At 33.0% G+C, this 25,256-nt stretch overlaps 1 protein-coding gene across 1 annotated transcript; it reads left to right on the forward strand.

Annotated features, from left to right (window-relative positions):
* Positions 1-50: 50 nt before the first annotated feature.
* On the forward strand, positions 51-22,986 carry LOC145086986 (callose synthase 5-like). Its single transcript, XM_079024870.1, has 37 exons — positions 51-286; positions 566-842; positions 1,025-1,125; positions 14,077-14,198; positions 14,293-14,389; positions 14,468-14,578; positions 14,778-14,912; positions 14,991-15,086; positions 15,187-15,405; positions 15,518-15,655; positions 15,730-15,885; positions 15,986-16,114; positions 16,188-16,302; positions 16,413-16,756; positions 16,858-16,910; positions 16,994-17,054; positions 17,143-17,224; positions 17,321-17,370; positions 17,477-17,563; positions 17,675-17,797; positions 17,881-17,971; positions 18,061-18,149; positions 18,231-18,391; positions 18,460-18,583; positions 18,663-18,757; positions 18,851-18,962; positions 19,043-19,194; positions 19,268-19,377; positions 19,468-19,593; positions 19,698-19,766; positions 19,847-20,036; positions 20,128-20,239; positions 20,330-20,565; positions 20,668-20,751; positions 20,852-20,964; positions 21,050-21,279; positions 21,369-22,986. Exons 2-37 carry the CDS (start codon positions 635-637, stop codon positions 22,632-22,634), a joined length of 5,787 nt encoding a protein of 1,928 aa, XP_078880996.1. The 5' UTR covers positions 51-286; positions 566-634; the 3' UTR covers positions 22,635-22,986.
* The last annotated feature ends 2,270 nt before the right edge of the window (positions 22,987-25,256 follow it).

A 25,256-nucleotide genomic window follows, 5' to 3' on the forward strand; every position in this document is an offset into this window, starting at 1 on the left:
GAAAAGAAAGTGGAGGATATACTGATTTCAACCATACGTCCATAGAAGGTCCCCCGAAAACCTCTCATTCCTCAAACGCCTCCCACAACAACACGAGTCCTCACTTTAAGCAAGCTTCCTCCAGTTCTCTCTGTATCACTGAAAAATATGAAGCAGCTTTTCAATGCTCCGTTTGCATTCATCCATTTCCCACTTCACTCTCCATCTCTCTCCCTCCAGTTTTTTCCACAAATTTCAATTGCAAGAGACCGAAATAAGATTAACGCACAAACTTTTCATCATTTAGGTGACTTACCCTGTTAATTCGGATCGTTGATGTATTTTCTATATGAGATAAATTCTTAGTGCGTGTTTTGGTCTTTGATTGTGTGAGCGTCGACTTGTGTTGATTTCTAAGAATTAATTCGCTGGAAGTTCTGGATCTGATTTTGTTTAATCTAGCTATACTGTACTACGGACAGTGAATGTTGAATGATTAGTTTTCTCGATTTTTTGCGTAATGTTTTTGTGTAGATTTGGTGTTCGTTTAATGGAATCAATTATGTTTTGGTGGTGAATCGTGTAGGGATATTGAAGAGATAGAGAGAAGGTGAGACTAGAATAAGCATCAACAGGGAAGAAGACGAGAAGTGCAATGGCGTCGTCCTCGTCGACGCAATCCACTGAAACAGGCGGCTCATCGGCGCCGGCGTTAATGAGGCGACCTTCTCGCAGCGTTGCCGCGACGGTGACTACGGAGGTTTTTGACAGCGAGGTCGTTCCTTCGTCCCTGCAACAAATTGCTCCGATCCTCCGTGTCGCCAACGAAATTGAACATGAACGACCTCGCGTTGCATATCTCTGTATGTCTTTTCTCTCATCCTTGAACTCAAATTCACTATTGCTATGAACTTCCATGGATTGTTTCATCTTAAATTCATCAAATAATTTTGATTCCACTGTGCCATTAGTTCTGAACTTCGGATTACTGTTGCTTACAAATCATAACAATTAACTACTCGTGATTTTATTTTTCTATGAAAAGGTCGTTCATATGCATTTGAGAAAGCTGATAGGTTGGATCGTAGCTCTAGTGGCCGAGGTGTTCGACAGTTCAAGACGACACTCCTACAACGTTTGGAACGGGTACACATCTTTCTAGTTTAAATCATTTCTTTGTAATATAGTATGTTATATTAATATTTTTGAAAATAAAATAAAAATACATTGAATATAAATTATAAATACTCTTCGAACAAATATAATGGGGATTAAGGAAAAAAAAACAGTAATTATGTTTTACTTAGTTTGAAACGTCAAAATAGTTAATACCAATTTATGAATTATGCACATAATTAATACCAATTTATGCACAACTAATTTGACTATATTATTATTATTAAAAATCAAATATATAACTACTCATATAATATTCTTTAAGATATACAAAATGATATACTTAAGTTGGTCGACTTCTTTGTAGCTATATTTTCTTTTTCTTTTCTAAAAACCTACAAATTGTAAATTAAAATATTCCACAAAATATAAAAACTTATACTATAGAAAGAAAACACACGATCTTGATTCGAACTATACTAAGTTACTACATATTGAAACTACAAAAAAGTCTACATAAATCGCCATCGTCGGTGGTAATAATAACAAAGTAAAAAAGAAGCGATATACACACAACATTTCCATTAAAATATTATATTTAATAGGATGCTTAAATTCTTTGATATAAATTTATATTTCAAACAACATCACCTAGGAATTCTTTGTTAATATATCGATCTTGATATTAAGATTCTATAAACAAAAAAGATCATTGATCTAGGGACGGTTTTACTTGGTGTCCGGTGTGGCACCGGCAACACCTAGTTTTCCCGTACGCAATGGAAAACATTTCGTTTTTTTTGGTTTTTTGTCTATTTTTCATGCACCGGCAACACTTCTTCAGCCGCGGCAACACCTACTGTGTATTTCTACATCCGTCCCTGCATTGATCACAGTGGTATTGCTTTTTAAGCAAGATTTATTCTTAAATTTTAGTATCCTAAATATGATCGTAAGATATTACCCTAATCCAATCCTTCATCATTAGTCTTTATACTATTTTAGTTTTCTAAATTATAAGAAATATGTCATTTATGCTAAAAGCACCCCATGCATAGTATTAAAAAGTTGTCTATATATCTTAAAATTGAGCCAAAATTTTTCATACATTCAACTCGAAATCGAGTATCGCATATTGTAGGAAACTTTAAGAGCATCACAACTTCATCGATACATTCACCTCGAATTAAGCAAACCATCACAACTACATGATAGTTCCTTTGTGATTTCATGCTTTTAATTGTACCCGAACTTGATGATTTTATTATTTTCTGCTTAACATGTTTTCTTTATAATTGTTGCAGTTTGCATTTATAGGAAATTATAATTACCACTTAAATAGTTAATTTTGATTCTGTCATTAATGTTTTAATCAACATCAAATTATAGTAAATACTATGCAAACAAGACCTAATGGGAAAACTTGAAAACTAGTTCATTTTAGTATGATCTTATAATCCTTGTCACTGATCATGGTTCTAATCTTTCCATCACAATCTTTTAAAACATAAAATGAGCTAGGTTAAATCTCAATCTTGTAAAACATAAACCATAGTCGTTATACAAGCCTTTTTTTTTTTTGCCTCAAAACTGAGGCCCGCAATAACATGTCCCTTCCCTCCGCTCCAAGCTACGACCCTATGCGTTTGTCCCAACATTTAGCTGATATTGAAGAATATGATTCTCTCAACCCTAAAAACGTGGTCTAAGTGTTTCAAACTTTGAGCCTTGACCATAATGTTCACACTTGATGGTATATAGACACGATGGCTAATTCTCATTACATTATTGATATAGATATGTTCAACAAACCCTTGTGTGAGAGTTCTATGTGTAATATTTTTGTTGGAAATAATCACAATATTATAATATAAGGTCGGGTAGCGCTAACATTCAACTCCCTTCCAAAACTTTTCATCTTAACAACACATTTTACACCAATACAAATTTAAAACTTGACTAATATTCGTCAAGTTACAAAGATATAATCAAGTTCCCTTTGAATTTAACCTGTATAAATAGAGGATCATAACTCAGAATACTTGGGATGGCAATGATATGATCTTTCTGATCTTAGTCCCATAACTGGTTATGAAGTTATATCATAAATTCGTCCATGTGCTCTCGGGCACCCCGGTTAGTTGATATAGCCATATGATTTGGGGGCATGACCTTGGGTGTTGGGTATCTTAGTTTATGATATTTTCGGGTTAAAAATAGTCTTTGGATTTTACATTATCTAAAGCCCAATCAATCTCATCTAAATAATAACTTGATTTTTGTAATAATTATAAATTGTAACATCATCATCAACAAGTTTATATCTAACAAATGTTACATAAATATAATCATCACCATACAATGTTTAAAGTATCTGACAATTCAATGTACTGTCGACTTGGAGATTACATAACGAAATGATAGAGGGACTCAATTCTTGTGATTTTAGTTTTTAATTATTAGGTATATTAAGATAATATTATGGATTAGGATATCATCATATTTTATTTATAATATTAAAACATACTTTTAAAATCATATAAATATTATGGATTAGGATACCACCAATCATAATGTTTCATCAGATTAATCAAAGCCCTCCTATTTATATGTTTTTAATTATGTGCTTTATCCATCTGTCTATTTCACGTAGACTTAGAAAATGTATCATGTCGTGTCAGGGTGAAACATTAAACGGGTTGAGATACATTGACCCTAACTTAGGGGGTGAGCATTTGGATCTTCGGGTGGACCGGATCGAGACCTAGACCTGCATCGAACCTGCTAGCCTCAACAGTCTGGTCCAAGGTCCACCAATTTTTGTAAAACCGATCCGGTCTAAGAGTCGGTCGGGTTCGACTCGGTTCGATTCGGTCCAAATGCTAACCTCTATATCCAAGAACTGAAACCTGGACCTAAACCTAGTAAGCCTCAATAGGTTCAGTTCAAGGTCTACGAATTTCTAAAAAACCATTCCGGTCCAAGAGTCGGTCTGGTCCAAATGCTCACCCCTCCTCTAGCTGACATGTTTAATTTTCGTATTGTGTTGTGTCAACCAATTTATTTTCATGTCGGGTTTCGAGTTAGGGTTTACAAAAGTAGATGTGTTGTGTCATGTCGGCTTGAAACACTCAACAAAGGCCTCCCCGATATATCTTGCAAGTTGCAACATCTTTAATAAAATGCTCTTACTTCGTCTTTCCCTTAATAAGTCATCAAATTTGGTGCTTTTTTGATACCCAGTTGCTATGGGGGAGCAAGAGTTGGGCATGTAGAATTATGAAATTCATAGTAAGTTGAGAGGGGAAAATAGAAAGAGTATGATTTGGGGATGTCAACCCAACACGACATGTGTCAACCGGACAGATTAAACCTTAAAAAACCCATTCAACCAGAGAAAAACTTAAATATTTCAATAAAAAACAAGTTAACCCGTGGGTTAACCAGGTATGTTTGATGTGAGTATGGTTTCTATAACTCTTCTTGCACCATAATGATTAAGATTAGGGAGTTATTTTGTAATGAAGCCTTACACACCCTTTTTCATGTAGGAGGAGATGTGAGTTGGGAATGAAACACAAATGTACACATACTAAATCTGGTTCCCATAACTCTTCTTGCACCAAAATGCTTAAGAGTAATGAGATTTGTAATAAAGCCTCATACATCCTTTTTCATGTGGGAGGAGATGTGAGATGGGAATAAAACACAAATGTACACGTACTAAATCCGGTTCCATAACTCTTCTTGGAACAAAATGCTTAAGAGTAGTGAGTTATTTTGTAATGAAGCCGCATACACCCTTTTCATGTGGGAGGAGATGTGAGATGGGAATAAAACACAAATGTACACATACTAAATCTCTATTTTCCTTCTTTCTTTTATAATATAATATATTTATAAAAATATAAAATTTATAAAAAAAATTATATATTATTCAATGAATCATATTCGAACTGAAAGTGTTGACCCTAGTCCTACGTGTTTAATTTTGTGTTGTCTCATGTCAACCTGTTTACTTAAACGTGTTGAATTCTTTTACCTAAACATGTTTATTTTATGTTAGGATGTTGTGTCATCTTTTGCCACATCTAATTTTACGCGCTATAGCTTTTTCTTAAACCATTTTCAGCGTGCAGCTCTCTCTTGCTTAACTTTATAATAAATTTAAGCTTTTTAATTTGATTTTCTATCGTCACAAAAAACTTTTGTTAGGTGATACACGGTGTAAATAAGAATGTATCATTGATACCATTTCATTTTTATCTATACAATGATTTGAATTTGTTCAATCTAACATATATTAGACATCACATATTTTATATCTCAAAGTCTTTTTGTTTTTATATCGTTATATGTTTACTATACTTCATACAACTAAAATATGAGGTTCTACAGACATTCGAAGAAACATGATTCTAATAAACTACATGTCATTTTATGTTGAACCTAATAACCGACTATAAAACTAGTTACATCGTTGTAATCATCATAAATCATAGACTTCAACAAAAAACATTCTTAATTTATCTCAAATACAATATCAACAAAAAATAGAATTCGGTCAATTTCTTATCCAATTTTATTAAAATAGATTTCTAGCTTTTTTACAAAATTGTTTTTTACATATTCGTTTTCGTTTATGTAAGGTTGTAAAAATATGTACAAATTATTTCTTTTACATTTTCAATTTTAAAAGCCATAATACTTTTATGTTTACCTCAACATAATTTTATTGTATTTTATGTTTTGCCTATTGTATATAAACAAATTTTCTACAACATTATGCGTATGTGCTACCCCCATATAGTTCTAAGTAAAAATAAGGGATAATGACTTAAAAGGGTAATTTATTTTTCGATTTGTACACATTTAGTCACTGAGTTTTTTTTTTCGTCCACATTTACCCATTCAATTTGTTAAACTGTACACATTCAGTCCTTATGACCGGTTACTCCAGGTTAACCAGGAAAAATGACTTAATAGGGTAATATATTTATGATTTTGTACACATTTCGTCATTAATATTTTTGTACATATTTAGTTCTTAATATTTTTTTGTTTCAAAATTAAGTCCTTTTTGATTTTTACTCATTCAATACTTATTAATGGTTTCTTTAGGTTTTTCTCACAACATCTTATGTGGGACAATCATTGATGAAGTGTGCGAGATTGTTGATGTTTATATGTAACATCTCATTTTCACAACCAAAAAATTTAATTTTTAAATAAGGCAAAACTCCCTAATTAGAAATCCATTATTAAGAAAAAAACGTTTATTCCAAAATACATTTATCGGAAATCAGAGTAATATAAGATACACGAAATCCTTAATATTGTTGATGAGTGTATACAATCATGTCTTCGCCTTCTTACGATCAACGATAGAACCTAAAAACATAAACAACTGGGTAAACATAATGTTTAGTGAGTTTCCCCCAAAATACCCAATACAACAAATGTATTGTCATGCATAATGGGTCCACACTCATTAGATTGGAATACATTGGCGTAATCAGTCATAAGACTGGAATGCCAACATTCAACAGGTCCAATCAGTCATCAGACTGGAATACCTAGGGTTTGTTGGCATGCCGCTTTAACCTAACCGCTCTTCTCCAGCCTTTGTGCCTCGACTTACAGCCGTCCTGCACCAGGTATCTTGGCTTACAGCATATACCATGACTCAGGGACGGATCAACCAAATTAGGGGCTTTAAGCAAACAAAAAAATTAGGGCCCTTCAAGTAAGCAAAAGTTTCGAACTTAAGACCTTTAGTTTTATAAACTAGTGTTTTACCACCAGGCCAAACTTCAACTTGTATTTGTAACCCAAGAAATATGTATATATACATATATAATAGAATAAGCTTTAAAATTGGGGCCCTAAGCCATTGCTTAATTTTGCAAAGGGTAGAGTCGGCTCTGCCATGACTACTTCAACCTATCCCACCACCATATGGCTATCCTACGTAATATGTCGTGAGAAAAACCTAAAGAAATCATTTATAAGTACTGAATGACTATAAAAACAAAAATGACTTATTTTGCAAAAAATATATATATTAAGGACTAAATGTGTACAAAAATATTAAGGACTAAATGTGTACAAAGTGAGAAATATATTACCCTATTAAGTCATTTTTACCGGCTAACCTGGAGTAGTCGGTCATAAGGACTAAATGTGTACCGTTTAACAAGTTGAAGAGGTAAATATGGACGAAAAATAAACTCAATGACTAAATGTGTACAAATCAAAAAATATATTACCCTTTTAAGTCATTACCCCTAAAATAATTGCACATGCTATGTGATCCTTGATAATTTCTCTCAATGTGGTTGGATATCCGGTCATCTTTAATTTTTTGTTTTTCGTGAATTAAATATGAAATTTGAGTTTTAGATGTAACTGAACGTCAGTTTTATGGAATTTCATTTATAGACGAAAATGCAGATATTTCGCTAACTTTTGAACTTTCACAAGGCAATTTATTGCAAAACCTATAATTAAATCTTACATCATTTTATTCATAAAAACACTTTCACAACATAAAGCTATTTCCCAATAGTTTTGTGTTCTTTAGTTGGGTTATATACATTAAAGTCTCAATATTTTCAGTAATTTGATAAAAAAAAGTCTTAAACTTTCTTTTTATCAAAGTAAAATCATAACTACAGCAGTTTTGGACACACTTATCCTTTTTTGTCAGGTAGTCGGTAATTAGGGTTTTACTGTCAAAAAATAAAGTTTAGGGCTTTCTTGTCAAATTGTGAATTAAAACTTTACTGTAAAAAAATAAAGTTTAAAACTTTCTAGTCAAATCGTTGAAAATATTGGGACTTTAGTGTATATATTCCTTTTTTGTTATAAATTTAATGATATGATAGTCTATAAACATAAGAGTTATTGGAATACTAGGTGTAAGACCTGTGTACTATACAGGTTGATTAAAAAAATTTAAATATCAATGTGTAACATTTAACATTTTTTAGTAAAAATTTGGAATATATACAAACAAAATGATGAATAAGTAAGTAATTCAATCTATACGGTTGACAAAATAATTTATATTCAGAAGTCATTACTTGATCATAATGACATTTATATCTTTCAACATAATGCAGCAAAAGGGGACAAAATTTGTGCATGTTAAACTCATGGAGCTCACACCACCTGTTGAAGCAACTTATGATGAATTCAAGCCACTATACTAGCGCCTAAAAGTACAACAAACCAGCCCTAAGAAAATACTTAAACATTAATAAGTCTAACAACAAAGCAACCACCAAGACCCGTGATATTTTTAGAATCCGAAAGCCATAAACATAAGTAAAAGCCTTCAAAGATCAACATATATACCAAGATTTTTCAAAATTTCAACAACTTGAATATTGAGGGAAAGCACCATAAATACATTGCATTTTAAAAGATTCTATTTCCACACCTTTATAATAGCTATTCTTTAGTTTTTAAAGTAAAATCACATTCTCATGCTTCTTGATTGAGTAGCTATTTTTTAGTTTTTTTAAAGCAAAACAACTAACATTATATAAATGTTTAATTTATATTGATTCAAATAAAATTTAGTTATGTATAATCAAAATGAATAAACTATATTTTTATAAATTACAAGTCAAAGCTGAATCATAGTTATATACTACAATCTGTTTATAAATTATATCATTAAACAATTATAACTAAATTAAGTATTCGAATACAACTAACTCAAATTAAATTTTATATTATTCAAACACGAATTACATTAATAACACATTTAAATAAATAATAGTACACAATCGGTTATAATCAATTGGAATTAATTGCTATAATAATATGGCTTAATTAATTTAATGATGTGGCAATAAAATAAAAATGGAAAAAAATAAGAAAATGACATGTGAAAACAAAATTACTCTAAATTAATGAGAAAATTACATGTGTCAAGATTAAGAAGAATGTACCATTTGACAAAAATATCTTTATTTATTAGTGAGAAAACTCACTCAAGCTAACTAGTAGAAGCTCAACATCAAACCTCAACAACAGAATAGCTAACATCGGCTACCTAATGCGAAACTGAGACTAGTTCTTAGCTAAACACTCTATTCTACAAAGGTTTAACCAAAAGTCAAACTGTTTAAATGTTAAAAACGATCATAGTCAACACTATGAGCAACGGGCACACAACGCCCCCTTACAGGCGCCCAACGCCTACTACAAGAAAAAACAGTAGAGATCTATCTTAAAATCAAGAACTTATTAGAAAACCCCAAAAGCGTGCCATGCTAAGGAAAAACACACCGCACGGAGGTTGAATCTAAAGGGCTAAGTGACTTAATCAGTTAAGTTAATCCCCCAAATTACAGATCTGAACTCCCATATGGTCAAAATGGATAAATTTTCCCACTTTATCCGTTAATCTATTCTAAAACAACAAAGATCTATACTTTAAGTCTCGAAAAGTCCAAGAATGCATTTCTTTCAACTTAATCTCTTAAGTCCAAGCCTCTAACTTTCAGATATGAAACAACATGGTGTCAAGCTGGATAAAGTTTCCAACTTTATCCATTACGATTTCACAAACTTACAAGATCTAGACTTTAATGCACCAAAATGACCAAAAGGACCAAAATAACATTCATGGATAAAATAAACATACATAAGATGTCAACTTTACAAGTCCAAATGGTCCACTCAACAATTCTAAGTTCTCAAAAGGAGTTGGAGTTATCTCAACTCTAACTCATTAACAAAATGGGACCAAAAGTGCATAAAAGGGACCATTAGCAAGATCTAACAACTAGAAAGGAAAGGTTGAAGCTAATATGTGAACTTTATTGATCCAAACTTGAGACAACATCCCTTACAACCGAAAATAATTTCTTGATCTTCAAGCTTCACTCCAAGAATGAGATATAAGCCTTAAAAAATGGTTTCAAGCTCAAAATCAGAGAAGAGAGGTTAGGGTTTCACTTGGGATAATTATAGAGGTGATGAAGGTTGAGAAATGACAAACCCTAAAGGTTAACGAACTTAAATACCCTCAAAAACCCTAAAACACGCAACCCACTGGGCCATAAGCGCTCTATGCTCACTAAAGGGCGCTCCACGCTTCCTATAATTTTCTGATTGTTCCCGGTTTTCAGCTTCAGATTCAAATGGTCATAACTTCTTCGTTCTAACTTCGTTTCTAGTGATCTGGATATGTACACAAAGCTACTGACAAACCCCACAATCCTATATACTTATTATTGAATTAAAACATACCTAACTAAAATTATTAATCCATGCAAGAAGCCCGATGTAACATATTTCTCATTTTACCCTTTTGCTTCAAAGTATAATTCGATGGCTTTAACCACTTAACCAAAATTATCAATATCCGATAAGGTCTAAAATTTATTCTCTTGAAGCCCAAGACCATTACTTAATGAAAATACAGTCCGCTATCCCGGAACTAGAAACATCCTGAAACTAGGTGTTACATGGTACTTTGGGAACATGGACCTCTCAAGTATCAACCCATCCAAAATGATATTTAATCATAATCAAGAGATAAATTTCAAGTTAATTCAAACATAAAATTGGTCTAAGTGATAATCCAAGCATATTAAACTACTTACGTAAACCCCCACTTTAAAATCCATTTAGAAACATGTCCTTATATCAAGTAAGGATGTCCGTGACAAAAAATCATAACATCAAACAAAATATTGCATTTCTTATACATATAGTATCCAAGAAATATATACATATAGTATTGCATATAATGGAAATACAAAATCAAAGTAAATCATATAATAGGGACATGTGTTATAGAAGTAGAGTACTCACCTTAATGCTAATGCAATTACAAGTTATTACTTAACTTACAAATGACTAGGAAAGTTAATATTCATATATAAAAGTTTAATTATACATAAACATAATTCTTTTACTCCTATTATTAAGTAAATTATGATTAGCCAAACTTTTGAAGTCACAAAAACATCCTAAGCCAACTTCCAAATGGAAGGAAGCTTAATCTTCATAAAGACTTTCTAACCATTATACTTTCTAAAAGAGAGGGAGAATTATGATTAAATGTAAATTATATCTATTGTGTGAATATATAACCAATTTATAGCTATTGTATTTTCAAAATCAATGGTTGTGATTAATAGTTGAATATTATTACTCCTTTTAAATAAAAAATATATAGAACTTTCAATTTTAAACCACTTAAAGGATAATATGGTCCTTTTTTATACATTTGACTTATGGAAAGGGATAATTTCTTGCATTTAGTTTTGACCTTTTTTATAATCAATTCTAAATTCAAAATCAATTTTAATTTCCGATGCTTATTATCACGATAATCCCGTTTCATAATATGATTTCGTTCTCTAATTTTTGATTCTTATAAATTAAATTTATTTAAATCAATGTTATAGAATTTGATTTCATTCTTTAAGAATAACGAATTTACATGAAACAAATTTAAATAATTAATAATCAGATTTCATTCTTCAATAACTAAACTATTACGATAAAACCGGTGACATACATGAAACATTCTATGAGAATGATACGAGAATGAGATACAATTTCACAACAAAAATTTTGATATTATTTTGTGAGAATGTAAGAAATAACATTCTTAAATAATGTTCTTAACAAATATTCTGTCATAATGAAATGAACATGAATGGGGCTGAAAAATTCATCATATAATGAAAGTGTCATGTTCACATATAATGTGATTGAAAGAATTATCAATGAATGTATACTAAAAGAGTATCATGCGAAAATGGAATGAACATAGAGAACATTCTTTGAGAACAAAAAGAATCAACCCAATTCTTCCTTCTTAAAATCGAGTTGTCGATCTAAGAACATAGGTGTTGAATAATTTGAGATAAATGTCCCTATAAAATGTATAAGGTGATCTCGGTTGTGGTGATGGGCGGATTGAAATCATCATCGAAGTATGTATTCAAAAAGAGTATTATGCCAAAATAGAATGAAAATAAATAACAATGAAGAGAATGAAGCCCATCTTTCCTTCTTGAAATTGAGTAGTAGGTTCAAGAAAATAGGCGTCGGTTGATTTGAGATGAACCGCCCCAAAAAAATGTAGAAGAGAATCTAGGATTTGATAATGGAGTGGTTGGCGGTTTACGTATGGTGATGTTGTGACGGATAACTGTGTAGGATTGGCAGGAGTGTTTTGTGGTGACAAAACAAGATGATGGTGATTGTAACTATTGTGGTGGCATAAGGATGATGAAGCTAGGGTTATGGAAGTGATTATAGCTGATGAAATCTTCCACAACATGATATGATTTAACTTCTTTAATTATAGAAATTTAATTAAGGTTATATAATTATCTTATTAATGGAAATTATAATTATATTATGCAATTTGAATAATTTACCCCTCTCAGCGATGGTCAAATGGAGCCAAATCAAATAACAATTAAATTCCAATGTTCGTTGATCGATTTTAATTGGACTGATCGGTTTGAAGTTTGAGCTCGATCTGTTAATTTCTGCACATTATAACATAAGTCTAAACCTACTTTTATTATGGCGTCGAGTTCCTTTTGGATTGAAATGAGTAAAAGAGAAAGAACAAGAAAAAGATGTATAATGAGCTTTTTCAAAAATAGAAATAAGAAAAGGTTTTGTTGTTCATTTTGTCTTTCAAATATATCACTATGATTAGGATTAGACAATCAGAGAAAGTAAGACAAATGTTGTATAAGGCTATCTAGTATACACATCACGCCACAACATGATGTTAAGGTGGACGATCAACCATAGTGTGCATATCGCCCCCGAGATACATGAAGTTGAGGTTGCATCGTCTCTCATGTGCTGCTCACGCTCGGACACACCTTTTCAACCTCCTTTTTCTCATTTCTTTCTTTTTTGCTTCATCTTCATTCTCAGCATAGCCTCCATTGAACACCACCCCCATTATTAGTGGTTTGAAGATGGTGCTGAGACGGTGGAGAAAGGAGACGACATGAATAAGGGATAACAGGATATGGAGTGGCGTGATATGTATACCTCATATACTGAAGATAATAATTTCTTATATTACATCTTTCTTATAATGACCAGTATTTATATAGTAAAGATCAATGTTGTCAAGATCGGGATCTTACACAATGTCATTTAATGTTTTGCGAGATCATGATCTCTAGATTGGACTGAGATCGTAATATCATACCAGTATGAACTCATATTCAAATTTTCTTGTAAGGTATTGGGTATGCAATATACATTATAACTTGATGTTGATTAGGACGTTAATATGGATTTAACTTTAACTTTTCAAACATAAACCATAATTTTTGTTGATGCAAACAGTAAAAATTATGAAGAAAACATCTTAATTACAAAATGAAAGAAAGATCATTATGATCATGTACAATTAAAGTCTTAAGATCACAAATGAGACACGTCACACTTTTGATATTCCCTTTGCGTTTTAATTTACATTTATTTTTGCATTCGGAATGTTTGGTGGGGGCTGAGGTAGATGAAATATGTATGCGCTGGGAGTGGAAAAATAAATGTTAGAAACCATAATTTTTACCAAATCACTAGGAATTTGTTTGTCTGTTTATTTATTTATTTTTTCTAATTTCTAATTCGAACAAAATGTAAATTGTGTGGGAGGACCAAAAGCCAAAAAAAAAATATGTAGAACGACGACGTTCCTCTTTTCGTCTTATACGCTAGAAATGGAGGGAGTATATATTTGATTAAAATGGGAGGGGGTTTCAGTACCATATTTGTTCGTACTCGAAAGCACAAAATGCACGAAGGGATTACAATGCTGTACAATTTCGGTTCATAATCTGAAATCTCAATTTTGATTTGCACTGTTCGCTTCCATTGTGCGATTATCTCGTTTGCCTAACAACGAATTGAAACCCTAACACCCTATTCCGAACAACATCAACTGAAACCGGGATTGTGGTTTATCAGGAGAATGCCTCAAGTCTCGCAGCTCGTGTCAACAAGACGGATGCGCGGGAAATCGAGGTCTACTACAAACAATACTATGAGAAATATATCATGGCACTTGATCAGGGCGAAAAAGCAGATAGGTATATCCATCGATCATTTTATTTTATTATGTTCATGGATGAAAAAATGAGCAAACGTTTCTTATAGTTTTGTTCATGTTGTTTTGATTATCAGAGGCCAATTGGGGAAAGCTTACCAGGTGGCCGGAATTCTGTATGAAGTCCTCTGCTCGGTTAACAAGTCGGATATGGCGGAAGAAGTTCCCGCTGACGTCAGTTTCACTGTCCTTTTTCCCTTGGTTGCTTTTGTTTTTTAATACCTCATAATGTCGGTGATTCTTTGTGTTTAGATCATTGCATCAGCTAGAGATATCGAAGCAAAACAGAGTATATACGCACCTTACAACATTCTACCCCTTGATTCCGCTGGTGAGTCGCAGTGCATCATGCAGTTCGAAGAGGTACTCTCTCTTTTTAGTCTCTGTTTCGTTTTCTTTTCTAAGGAATTAATATGCCACATGATTTGTATTTTGAATAATGAATTACAGGAGATCTCTCTCTATATAGATGAATATAGGAATAATTATTACTTCACTTGGTTTTTTTTTTTTTTTTTTTTTTTTTTTTTTTTTTTTAATTTTATATTTTCTCACACTACAGATTAAGGCATCAGTGTCTGCTCTACGTAACACAAGCGGTTTAAATTGGCCCACCTCAGCTGACGAGGATCCACATAGACAAACATCAGGACAACTGGATCTCCTTGATTGGCTAAGAGCAACATTTGGGTTTCAGGCATGTAATGACACATCAGTCATCGCTAACTTCCATTATTTAATTTATCTTTTAACATATGTTTGAAAATATCTCCAGAGAGACAATGTCAGAAACCAGAGAGAGCATTTGATCTTGCAACTAGCACATCCTCAAGCAAGACTTAAACACAAGTCCTCTGAATCTGCCAACAAGGCAAGAACATGAACGCACCTCATATAAATCTTACCTTTCACATTTGACTATTTGACTTCTAAGCTCTAACTTCTAACTTCTAACCACTGTTATTATGCAGCTTGATGATCGAGCTGTGGATGAAGTTATGACAAAACTTTTTAAAAACTATAAAACCTGGTGCAAGTACATGGGAAGGAGACACAGCATAAAGCTCCCTAAAGTAAAACAAGAAGTTCAACAGAGAAAATTACTTTATATGGGCCTATATCTTCTTATATGGGGTGAAGCAGCTAATGTACGCTTCATGCCAGAGTGTCTATGCTACATCTTTCACCATGTAAGTATTTCATTTGTCTGTAACAAATAACAATTCATCTAACTGATTTATATTTTATAGTTATACATTAATCGAACTAACAACTGGATATATATATTATATATCCTTTCAGATGGCATATGAACTTCAAGGCCTGTTAGCTGGAAATGTTACTGCTGTGACTGCAGAAAACATCAAACCTGCATATGGTAATAAGGACGAGGCGTTTCTTCGCAAAGTTATAACTCCAATTTATCAAGTCATAGACACGGTATAGTCAATAAGTCAATGAGTCAAACTTTGTTTTGTTACTTTTTAGATTTAATGGTTATTGTTATGCTATAGGAAGCGAAAAGGAGCAGAAATGGAAAGGCTCCTTACTCAGAGTGGTGCAATTATGATGATCTTAATGAATATTTCTGGTCACCTAATTGTTTTTCTTTGAGTTGGCCTATGCGTAATAGTGATGAATTCTTTAAATCAATACGCGACACAAAGCAGGTTTTTCATCTCTGTATATTTACATCATGGTTGTATTGTAGTCTTAAATGTTTAAAAGATTATTTTTTTTGATTAATAATTTATGAATATGCAATATCAGGGAAAAAAACTACGATCTCATCAACAGCCTGTCAGCATGCAAAAATCTTATTTTGTTGAGACACGATCTTTTTGGCATAACTTTCGAAGTTTTGATCGTTTGTGGACATTTCTTATACTTGTTCTTCAGGTAATAAACAGATAAGATTAAAAAAAAAAAAATTCAAATTTACGAAATGTAATTGAATTTTTTTCAAATGTAGGTTTTGTTGATTATTGCATGGGATGATACTTCAGTATTGGAGATCTTTGACATACATGTCTTATATAAAATATCCAGTATTTTCATTACAGCAGCAGCTCTTCGTTTCATTCAAAGTATGTTCATGTTCATGTTCATGTTTATGTTTATTCTCTCTCTTATTGCAATATATAAAAATAAACAGTTATTGTTATTATTTTTATTGAAATAAATATTCATTCTGTAGGTATATTGGACCTTGTTTTGAACCACCCAGGGTATCGTAGATGGAAGTTTACTGATGTTTTGAGGGTGTATTTAAAGATTATTATAAGTCTTGGATGGACTATTATTCTTCCAGTTTGTTATGCACAAGAAGCTGACCCTAAGGCACTACTTTTTGGGAAACTAAAAGATTATAGTTCTTTTCTTGATAATTTAAAAGGCATTCCTCCTTTATATATTATGGCTGTGGCTTTATACTTGCTGCCAAATTTACTAGCAGCAGGTTTGTTTATATTTCCTATGCTTCGAAGATGGATTGAGAATTCTGATTGGCTTATTGTAAGATTCTTCCTATGGTGGTCACAGGTACATTATATAAATATAATCTTTATTATTGAAGTTCCATTTTTACCCTTTTACCCACAACTATGAAGTTCCATTTTTACCCTTTGTCTTATTCTCTGCAGCCAAGAATCTATGTGGGGAGGGGAATGCATGAAAGTCAGTTTGCCCTTATAAAGTATGTACATAGTTTTTTTATTTGTTTACTTCATACTATTTTTTACACAGAAGATCATTATTTCACTTTTATAATATGTATAGGTATACTCTCTTTTGGGTGGTTCTTCTATGTTCGAAATTTGCCTTTAGCTTTTTCATTCAGGTATTTCCTAATACACTCTCCCTAAATTTGTGATATTTTTAGATAAAATAGAAAATTACTGTAGTAATGTTATTCTGTTTTTCAATAGATAAAACCACTAGTTGAGCCGACAAAAGATATTATGAACATCGATCAAGTTGAATATGCTTGGCATGAATTCTTCCCAAATGGTATTCAGTGACCTTTAGATTTTGCTTTTCTTTTATTATTATTATTATTATTGTTATTTTCTTTTTCACTTTTTATAATGCATTATGCATGTGCAGCTAAAGGTAACTTTGGAGCTATTCTTGCCCTCTGGACGCCTGTTATATTGGTGTGTTATGTTAAACTATCCTATAATTTGATTAAAATTCTCATATTTTTTGTCACTAAGTTTTTTGTTCATTTGCATGAATATGACATATTTATTAATTACACAGGTTTACTTTATGGACACTCAAATATGGTATGCTATATATGCAACTTTATGTGGTGGAGTTATTGGGGCCTTTGATCGTTTGGGAGAGGTACAATACTTCAATATTTGTTAAAAATTAAACATTTCCTGAATTATAACTTAGATAAAATATGAAAATGACATAAAAATAATCTTTATTTATGTTTTTTTTTTCTCACAGATTCGAACTTTGATCATGCTAAGGTCCCGCTTCCAGTCTATACCAGGTGCCTTTAATGCAAATTTAGTGCCTTCAGATAGAAGTAAGAGTAGATGGTATTCTCTGGTTAAGCATTTCCAACAGGTATTTTCTGTTTTTTTTATAGATGTAACATTTAATAAAATTCAAATGATAAATGTGAAAATGTTGTTCTTATGTAAAATTAGGTTACACCTGACAAGAGAACCGAAGCAGCAAAGTTTGCTCAGTTATGGAATGAAGTTGTATGTAGTTTCCGTGAAGAAGATCTCATAAGTGACAGGAAAGACTGTTTGACTTTGATCAATTTTGACTTTTTTTTTTTTAAAGCAAAGAGTTGAAACTTAACTGGTGGTATTTTTGCTATTACAGGGAGATGGACCTGATGCTAGTTCCATATTCTTCAGACCCTACCCTTATAGTAGTTCAATGGCCTCCATTTTTGCTTGCTAGCAAGGTTAGTTTATTCTTTTAATTACTATCCATCCGATTAATGCCTATTTTGACTGATATTACCATTTTACCCTTTCTGGTTTAGATCCCAGTGGCACTTGATATGGCAGCTCAGTTTAAATACAAGGATTCTGACCTCTGGAAGCGTATATGTGCTGATGAATATATGAAGTGTGCTATTATTGAATGCTATGAAACCTTCAAACGCATCCTCAATACTGTGATTGTAGGAGATGCTGAAAAAAGGTTGCTTATAATAATTTTTTAAGAACCATTATTCGGTCACTTATATAATAATTTTATTATGATGACAGGATTATTGGGATTATAATTAAGGAAGTTGAAAATAGCATATCAAAAAACTCCTTACTTACCAAATTCAGGATGAGTTCTCTACCTACTTTTTGCGCCAAATTTGTGAAGCTTGTAGAAATGTTGGTGGGTAACCAAGTACTTTCACATAAAAGTAGTTAAATTAACAAACTCATTTAACATAAATTTTTTGTTAATATTGCAGAAAAATGCTGATGAATCTAAGCACAACACTGTAGTTTTGCTACTCCAGGATATGTTAGAAGTAGTTACCCGTGATATGATGGTCAATGAAATTCGGTTGGTGATTTTGACTATTCTGCTTAATATGGAATATTTATTTTCCTGTTTTGACCTAACAGAGAATAATAAGGAGTTATTTGATTCTTTCAGTGAATTAGCAGAACTTGGACAGGATTCTGGAAGGCAACTTTTTGAAAAAGTCACGGATTCAGAGCATGCTATTGCATTTCCTCCTCCAGTAACCTCACAATGGGAAGAACAGGTAATACTTATTTCTATTCAACTACTTTAATAATAGTCTAAAGTTTGAATTTTCACCATTTATTTGTTATGATTACACAGATAAAGCGGCTTTATCTCCTTCTCACAGTTAAGGAATCTGCCATGGATGTGCCTAGAAACCTTGAAGCAAGACGAAGGATCATGTTTTTTACAAACTCATTGTTCATGAATATGCCACGTGCACCTCGAGTCCGCAAAATGTTATCATTTAGGTGAAAAAAAAATACATAATTTAAAACACATTTGGCTCTTATTAATACAAATTACTTTTATTTAAAATTGCAGTGTCATGACCCCTTACTATAGTGAAGAGACAGTCTATTCAAAGAGTGACCTTGACATGGAAAATGAAGATGGTATATCCATCAAATATTACCTCCGAAAAATCTTCCCAGGTTTTAAAATCTAACTTTTTTTTTTTGTAATTATATTACTTTCTTATAAGTCCAAATGCTTTAATAATCCTGTTATTTTACTTTATTCAGATGAATGGGAAAATTTCATGGAGCGTATTGATTGTAAAGAAGACTCCGGAATTTTCGAAAGCGATGAAAACATTTTACAGCTTAGACATTGGGTCTCCTTAAGAGGACAAACACTTTGCAGAACAAGTAATATGAAATTAATAATTTTAATTAAATACTTTCATCCATGTTATGATTATTTCTAATGAGGTTTGGTTTGGTTTGGTTTTGTTTTGTTTTGTTTTGTTCAGTTAGAGGGATGATGTACTACAGAAGGGCGTTGAAGCTTCAAGCTTTCCTTGACATGGCTAATGAGCAAGGCAAGAATATTAATTTTGTTTTTATAATTAACATTAGTTTCGATTAAAATTCTGTTTTATATCTATTGGCAAATCTGCAGAAATGTTAGAAGGTTATAAAGCTATCAGCATTCCATCAGAAGATGAGAAGAAAAGTCAAAGCTCATTGAATGCTCGATTAGAGGCTATTGCTGATATGAAATTCACTTATGTAGCAACATGTCAAATGTATGGTAACCAAAAGCGCACAGGAGATCGTCGTGCCACAGATATTTTAAATTTAATGGTCAAGTAAGTATTTTTCACAAAAAAAAAAAACAGAAATCTCACATTTTTTTTAATGGTTGATTAATTTAACTAATTTGCTCCTGATTGCTTTTAGTAATCCATCCCTTCGTGTGGCCTATATTGATGAAGTTGAAGAAAGAGAAGGAGGAAAATCACAAAAGGTTTACTATTCTGTCTTGGTTAAAGCTGTTGAGAATCTTGATCAGGTGATTTGAGTTCATATTTCTCATTTTTCTTAAAAAAAAATTCACTTTGCGAAACTTAGTGGCGAATTCATGTATTTTTTGTTTTTGAAGGAAATTTACAGGATAAGATTACCTGGGAATCCAAAAATAGGAGAAGGGAAGCCTGAGAATCAAAACCATGCCATAATCTTTACAAGAGGCGAAGCTCTTCAGACTATTGACATGAATCAAGACAACTATTTGGAAGAAGCTTTCAAAATGAGGAACCTTCTAGAAGAATTTAATGAAGATCACGGAGTCCGATCCCCAACAATTTTGGGTGTTCGCGAACATATCTTTACAGGAAGGTCAGAAAAATTCAATTATATTTTGTTTGATAGTTGTTGATACTTGATTGAATCAAGGTCTGATAGAATATAAACTCATATTTTTATAACACTTAACTGCAGTGTTTCTTCATTAGCATGGTTTATGTCAAATCAAGAAACAAGCTTTGTCACAATCGGTCAACGTGTTCTCGCAAGACCTTTAAAGTATGTTCCACTTTTCTTTGTAATGTTACAAAGTAATTATAGGATGAGATAATTTTAATTTATCATTTTTTTATTTACAAATTCATTACATATCATTCAGGGTTAGGTTCCACTACGGGCATCCAGACGTGTTCGATAGAATTTTCCACATCACACGAGGTGGCATCAGTAAAGCTTCAAAAGGCATCAATCTAAGTGAAGACATCTTTGCAGGTATACATACATACACATTCAACAAATAGCAACCTACTTTCAATAAATAAATATCATTTATATATCTTACAATATTGACACGTAGGATTCAACTCAACACTTAGACGAGGCAATATAACTCACCATGAATACATACAAGTTGGAAAAGGGAGAGACGTCGGTCTTAACCAGATCTCACTTTTCGAAGCAAAAGTTGCATGTGGTAATGGCGAACAGACATTGAGTCGCGATATTTACAGATTAGGCCATCGTTTTGATTTCTTCCGGATGCTGTCTTGTTTCTATACCACGACAGGCTTCTACGTTAGCTCAATGGTAAATTAATTAATATCTGTATATATATGTATATGTGTGTCTAACAGTGTAAGTGCCTAAAGAAAATGACAAATTATCTTATGTTTCAGATGGTGATGCTTACTGTGTATGCGTTCTTATACGGGAGATTATATCTCTGTTTAAGTGGATTAGAAAAAGCGATTATGAAATCAGCAAAGATGCAAGGAGATAAAGCTTTGAAAGCAGCCATGGCTTCTCAATCTGTAGTTCAACTTGGTCTTTTAATGGCGTTACCGATGATTATGGAGATCGGACTCGAAAGAGGCTTCAGAACTGCACTCGGTGACCTAATAATCATGAACCTCCAGCTCTCCGCTGTCTTCTTCACCTTCTCTCTTGGCACCAAACTTCACTATTTCGGTCGCACAATTCTCCACGGCGGCGCCAAATACAGAGCCACCGGACGCGGCTTCGTTGTCCGACACGAGAAGTTCGCAGAAAACTACAGAATGTATTCCCGGAGTCATTTCACGAAAGGAATGGAATTGATGATTCTCCTCATTGTTTACAACGCGTACGGATCCGCATTCTCCGATGGCAACGTGTACATATTCCTAACCATCTCAATGTGGTTCCTAGTGGTGTCGTGGCTGTTCGCCCCTTTTCTTTTCAACCCATCCGGATTCGAATGGCAGAAAATCGTTGAAGACTGGGACGACTGGTCAGCGTGGATCAGAAACCACGGCGGAATCGGTGTTCCGGCGAACAAAAGCTGGGAATCGTGGTGGGAGGAAGAACAGGACCACCTCCGATCCACCGGTACAGTCGGTCGCCTGACGGAAATCCTCCTCTCTCTTCGATTCTTCATCTACCAATACGGTATCGTTTACCACCTCAAAGTCGTCCAAAACGATAAATCAATTTTAGTGTACGCTCTCTCATGGCTCGTAATCGTTTTCGTTATCGCATTATTGAAAATCGTGTCCATGGGTAGAAAGAAATTCAGCGCGGATTTCCAATTAATGTTTCGTCTTCTTAAACTATGTCTATTTGTTGGATTCGTCGTTGCACTCACGATGATGTTTCAGTTGGCCGGACTCACAATCGGCGATCTATTCGCGAGCTTACTTGCGTTCTTGCCGACGGGATGGGCGATTCTGCAGATAGCACAAGCGTGTCGGCCGGCGGTGAGGGTGTTGGGGATGTGGGGGTCGGTGAAGGCGTTAGGGCGAGGGTATGAGTATTTAATGGGTGTCTTGATTTTTACTCCGGTGGCTATTCTTGCGTGGTTCCCGATGGTGTATGATTTTCAAACCAGGTTGCTTTTTAACCAGGCTTTCAGTAGAGGGTTACAGATCCAACGTATTTTAGCCGGTGGTAAGAAAAACCATTAAACCAGTATAATATGAATACACGTGGAGGGTGAAAGTGAAACCGAAAGAAGCTTAAATGCTGTCAATAACTGAGGACGTGACATGTGTCCTTGAAGATGACGTGGCATTAGAGCAGGGAGGGTCGAAGTTTATGTGATGACATGATGAGGTAAGTCAAAAATGCTTTGATGACATGATGAGGTTAGTCAAAACAACTCATGAAGGTTTCAAATTCAGCTATATGTGAGTGATTTTTTGGATTTGGGATTAAACCTTTTCTTCTATTTCATTGCAACAAATTATACTACTAAATCATTATTTTTGAATGGTTTTGGTGATTGTAATTTGTAAAACGGAAATTTTGTTCTTATTCTTATAGTTAAACATAATATGAGCTTGATTTTGAAGAAATAGAGCAGCATGCATTGGACAATTTTGGGTGTTGATTAGAAGCATTTTTTTTTGGTGGTGTTGTGTAATATGCTTTCTTTAATCATCAGCACAATGGACTAACAATTCATTACCTGTAATAGCAATGTACTTACCTTTCTTTATAAATAATAGTGATATATAACACATAAAATGAAGTGCTATTATTGGTGAAAAATATAAATATGTTGCTATTACATGCAAAGATATGAAAATACATGTTATTGCTGATTATGGAAGTGAACAGGCAAAATAGTCTCCAACTAGATGCAATTTTGAAGCTGCTCCGGCTTTTTGTCGCAAGTAGGGCAATCCAAAATATTTGGGTCTGAGACAGAATGAAAAAAAAACCTCTCAAAACAATGAAATAATAAAGATTTGCCAGACACTATTTGCAAAAATCATTAATAATATTATCTTTCTTCTCGAACAACTGAATTAATAATATTATCTTACACAACCTTTACAAAAACAACTAAAAAAAGAAAAAAAAAAATTCTTTTTAGGTTTTTAAGATGCAAAATCATTGGTAATACTATCAAAATCAATTTTGTCTGACATATTTTTCTATACGTGTTATTGTCAAAGCATTCAACCTTTTTTACATTAATTACTATAGGTAATTACTAGGTAAGGCATCAACAAAGTCTAAATTTTAAACCACAAACACCATTAGCTTCATGTTGCTGATGGATGATATTAGTATTAATATTTTTAACTGGATTAAAAATAGGTCCAATTGTTCTAAGGTTAATGTTTTTATGGTGTATGTCCCCATTATCAAACTTCTTGTTGTAATGTGGCTCTAAGCTTCTCGCTTATTGCCCACTTTGTTTTTTCTAATATACCCGTTTGTCGTTAAATAAAAAGACTCCTGATGTCTATTCAAACGAGGCGGTAAGGCATGATCTGGAATAAATTATTCTCACGACTAACGAGGTGTCGATTCGCGCCTAATGTGTGATCCATGACCCTAATTTGCACCGGACATTGTGCTTAATTTCCAGATGCATTCAGCGTCCCAACAACCTTCCCATTAGTTTTTTGGGTTAATTTGATATTGATTTAATTTGGCTTGGGCCTTTAATATATATATATATATATATATATATATATATATATATATATATATATATATATATATATATATATAACTTAATTTTTTTTTATATACATATACTATATAGCCATATATTTTGGGCCCCTTAGGGGCATGGACTCAAGGGTCGTCACCCGGGTTGCTTACCGTTGACCCTTGGTCATAAGTTTGTCAAGTGGAAAAAAAAATATTTAGCCAAAAAGCTAGATTATATAATCAATGTGTGGAACTTTGATACAAAAGGAAAATCAAACCCTTTAGATATGTCCAATAGTTTTGATAAGCATACTGATTTTGTTTTTTATTTTTTGATACGAAGGGAAAAGTAAACCCTTTGGATATGTCCAATAGTTTTGATAAGCATACTGATTTTGTTTTTTGTTTGACCAAAAAGCTAGAATGTATAATCAATGTTTGGAACTTTGATACAAAGGGAAAAGTAAACCCTTTGGATATGTCCAATAGTTTTGATAAACATACTGATTTTTACAACACTTGGTGTAAGGAAAAAAAATGGTAAAATTTTAAAACAAAGTCAGTGATACGGACACATGCTGACTTGGTCATACCTAGTTTATTAATTAGTTGATCATAGTTAGGTTCTTGCATTTAGCTAGGATCGTGTTTCTATTATTCTGTATGCATGATATCATGAGTCTTCTCGTTCTTAGCCAATAAAATATTAGTAGCCTGCATATTTAAATTGATGTACGACAAATTGTTCGGGATATGAGAAGATTGCTTCATAAAATCATCTGTCTATTTTGTTTTCCATAGGAGATCGCCAATCTCAAACTTGGCTCTATCATTTGGTGCTTTCATCTCCCTTGCCATGCACGTATTTCAGTCATCCACATATGTCAGTCATCAGGCCATACTCTTCAAGCTTACTCAAACGTTCATCGTTTCTACTTACCAAGTCGATTTTGAGAAGACTCGTAATTACATCGTCAGCCTCACCCCGTAATCATTGCTCAATTGTTTCGTATTCGACCTTTGAGATAACATTCAAAACGAAATCACACTCCAGAAAGCCATGCTCCACTCTCGTCATTCGATGGTTCTCACGAACAGTTGCCAACAAAATCGCCCTTATTGTCGTCCCATTCACCCTC

Source organism: Lactuca serriola, chromosome 2, assembly GCF_051521515.1.
Source record: "Lactuca serriola cultivar US96UC23 chromosome 2, Lser_US96UC23_V15, whole genome shotgun sequence".
NCBI lineage: Eukaryota > Viridiplantae > Streptophyta > Magnoliopsida > Asterales > Asteraceae > Lactuca > Lactuca serriola.

Excerpts from the sequence above, each read along its gene's own strand:
- LOC145086986 (XM_079024870.1), top strand. The coding sequence starts at position 635 with ATGGCGTCGTCCTCGTCGACGCAATCCACTGAAACAGGCGGCTCATCG. Across the intron at positions 16,757-16,857 it reads TCTTCCTATGGTGGTCACAG|CCAAGAATCTATGTGGGGAG; the intron begins GTACATTATATA and ends TATTCTCTGCAG. Across the intron at positions 18,584-18,662 it reads TGAAGCTTGTAGAAATGTTG|AAAAATGCTGATGAATCTAA; the intron begins GTGGGTAACCAA and ends TTAATATTGCAG.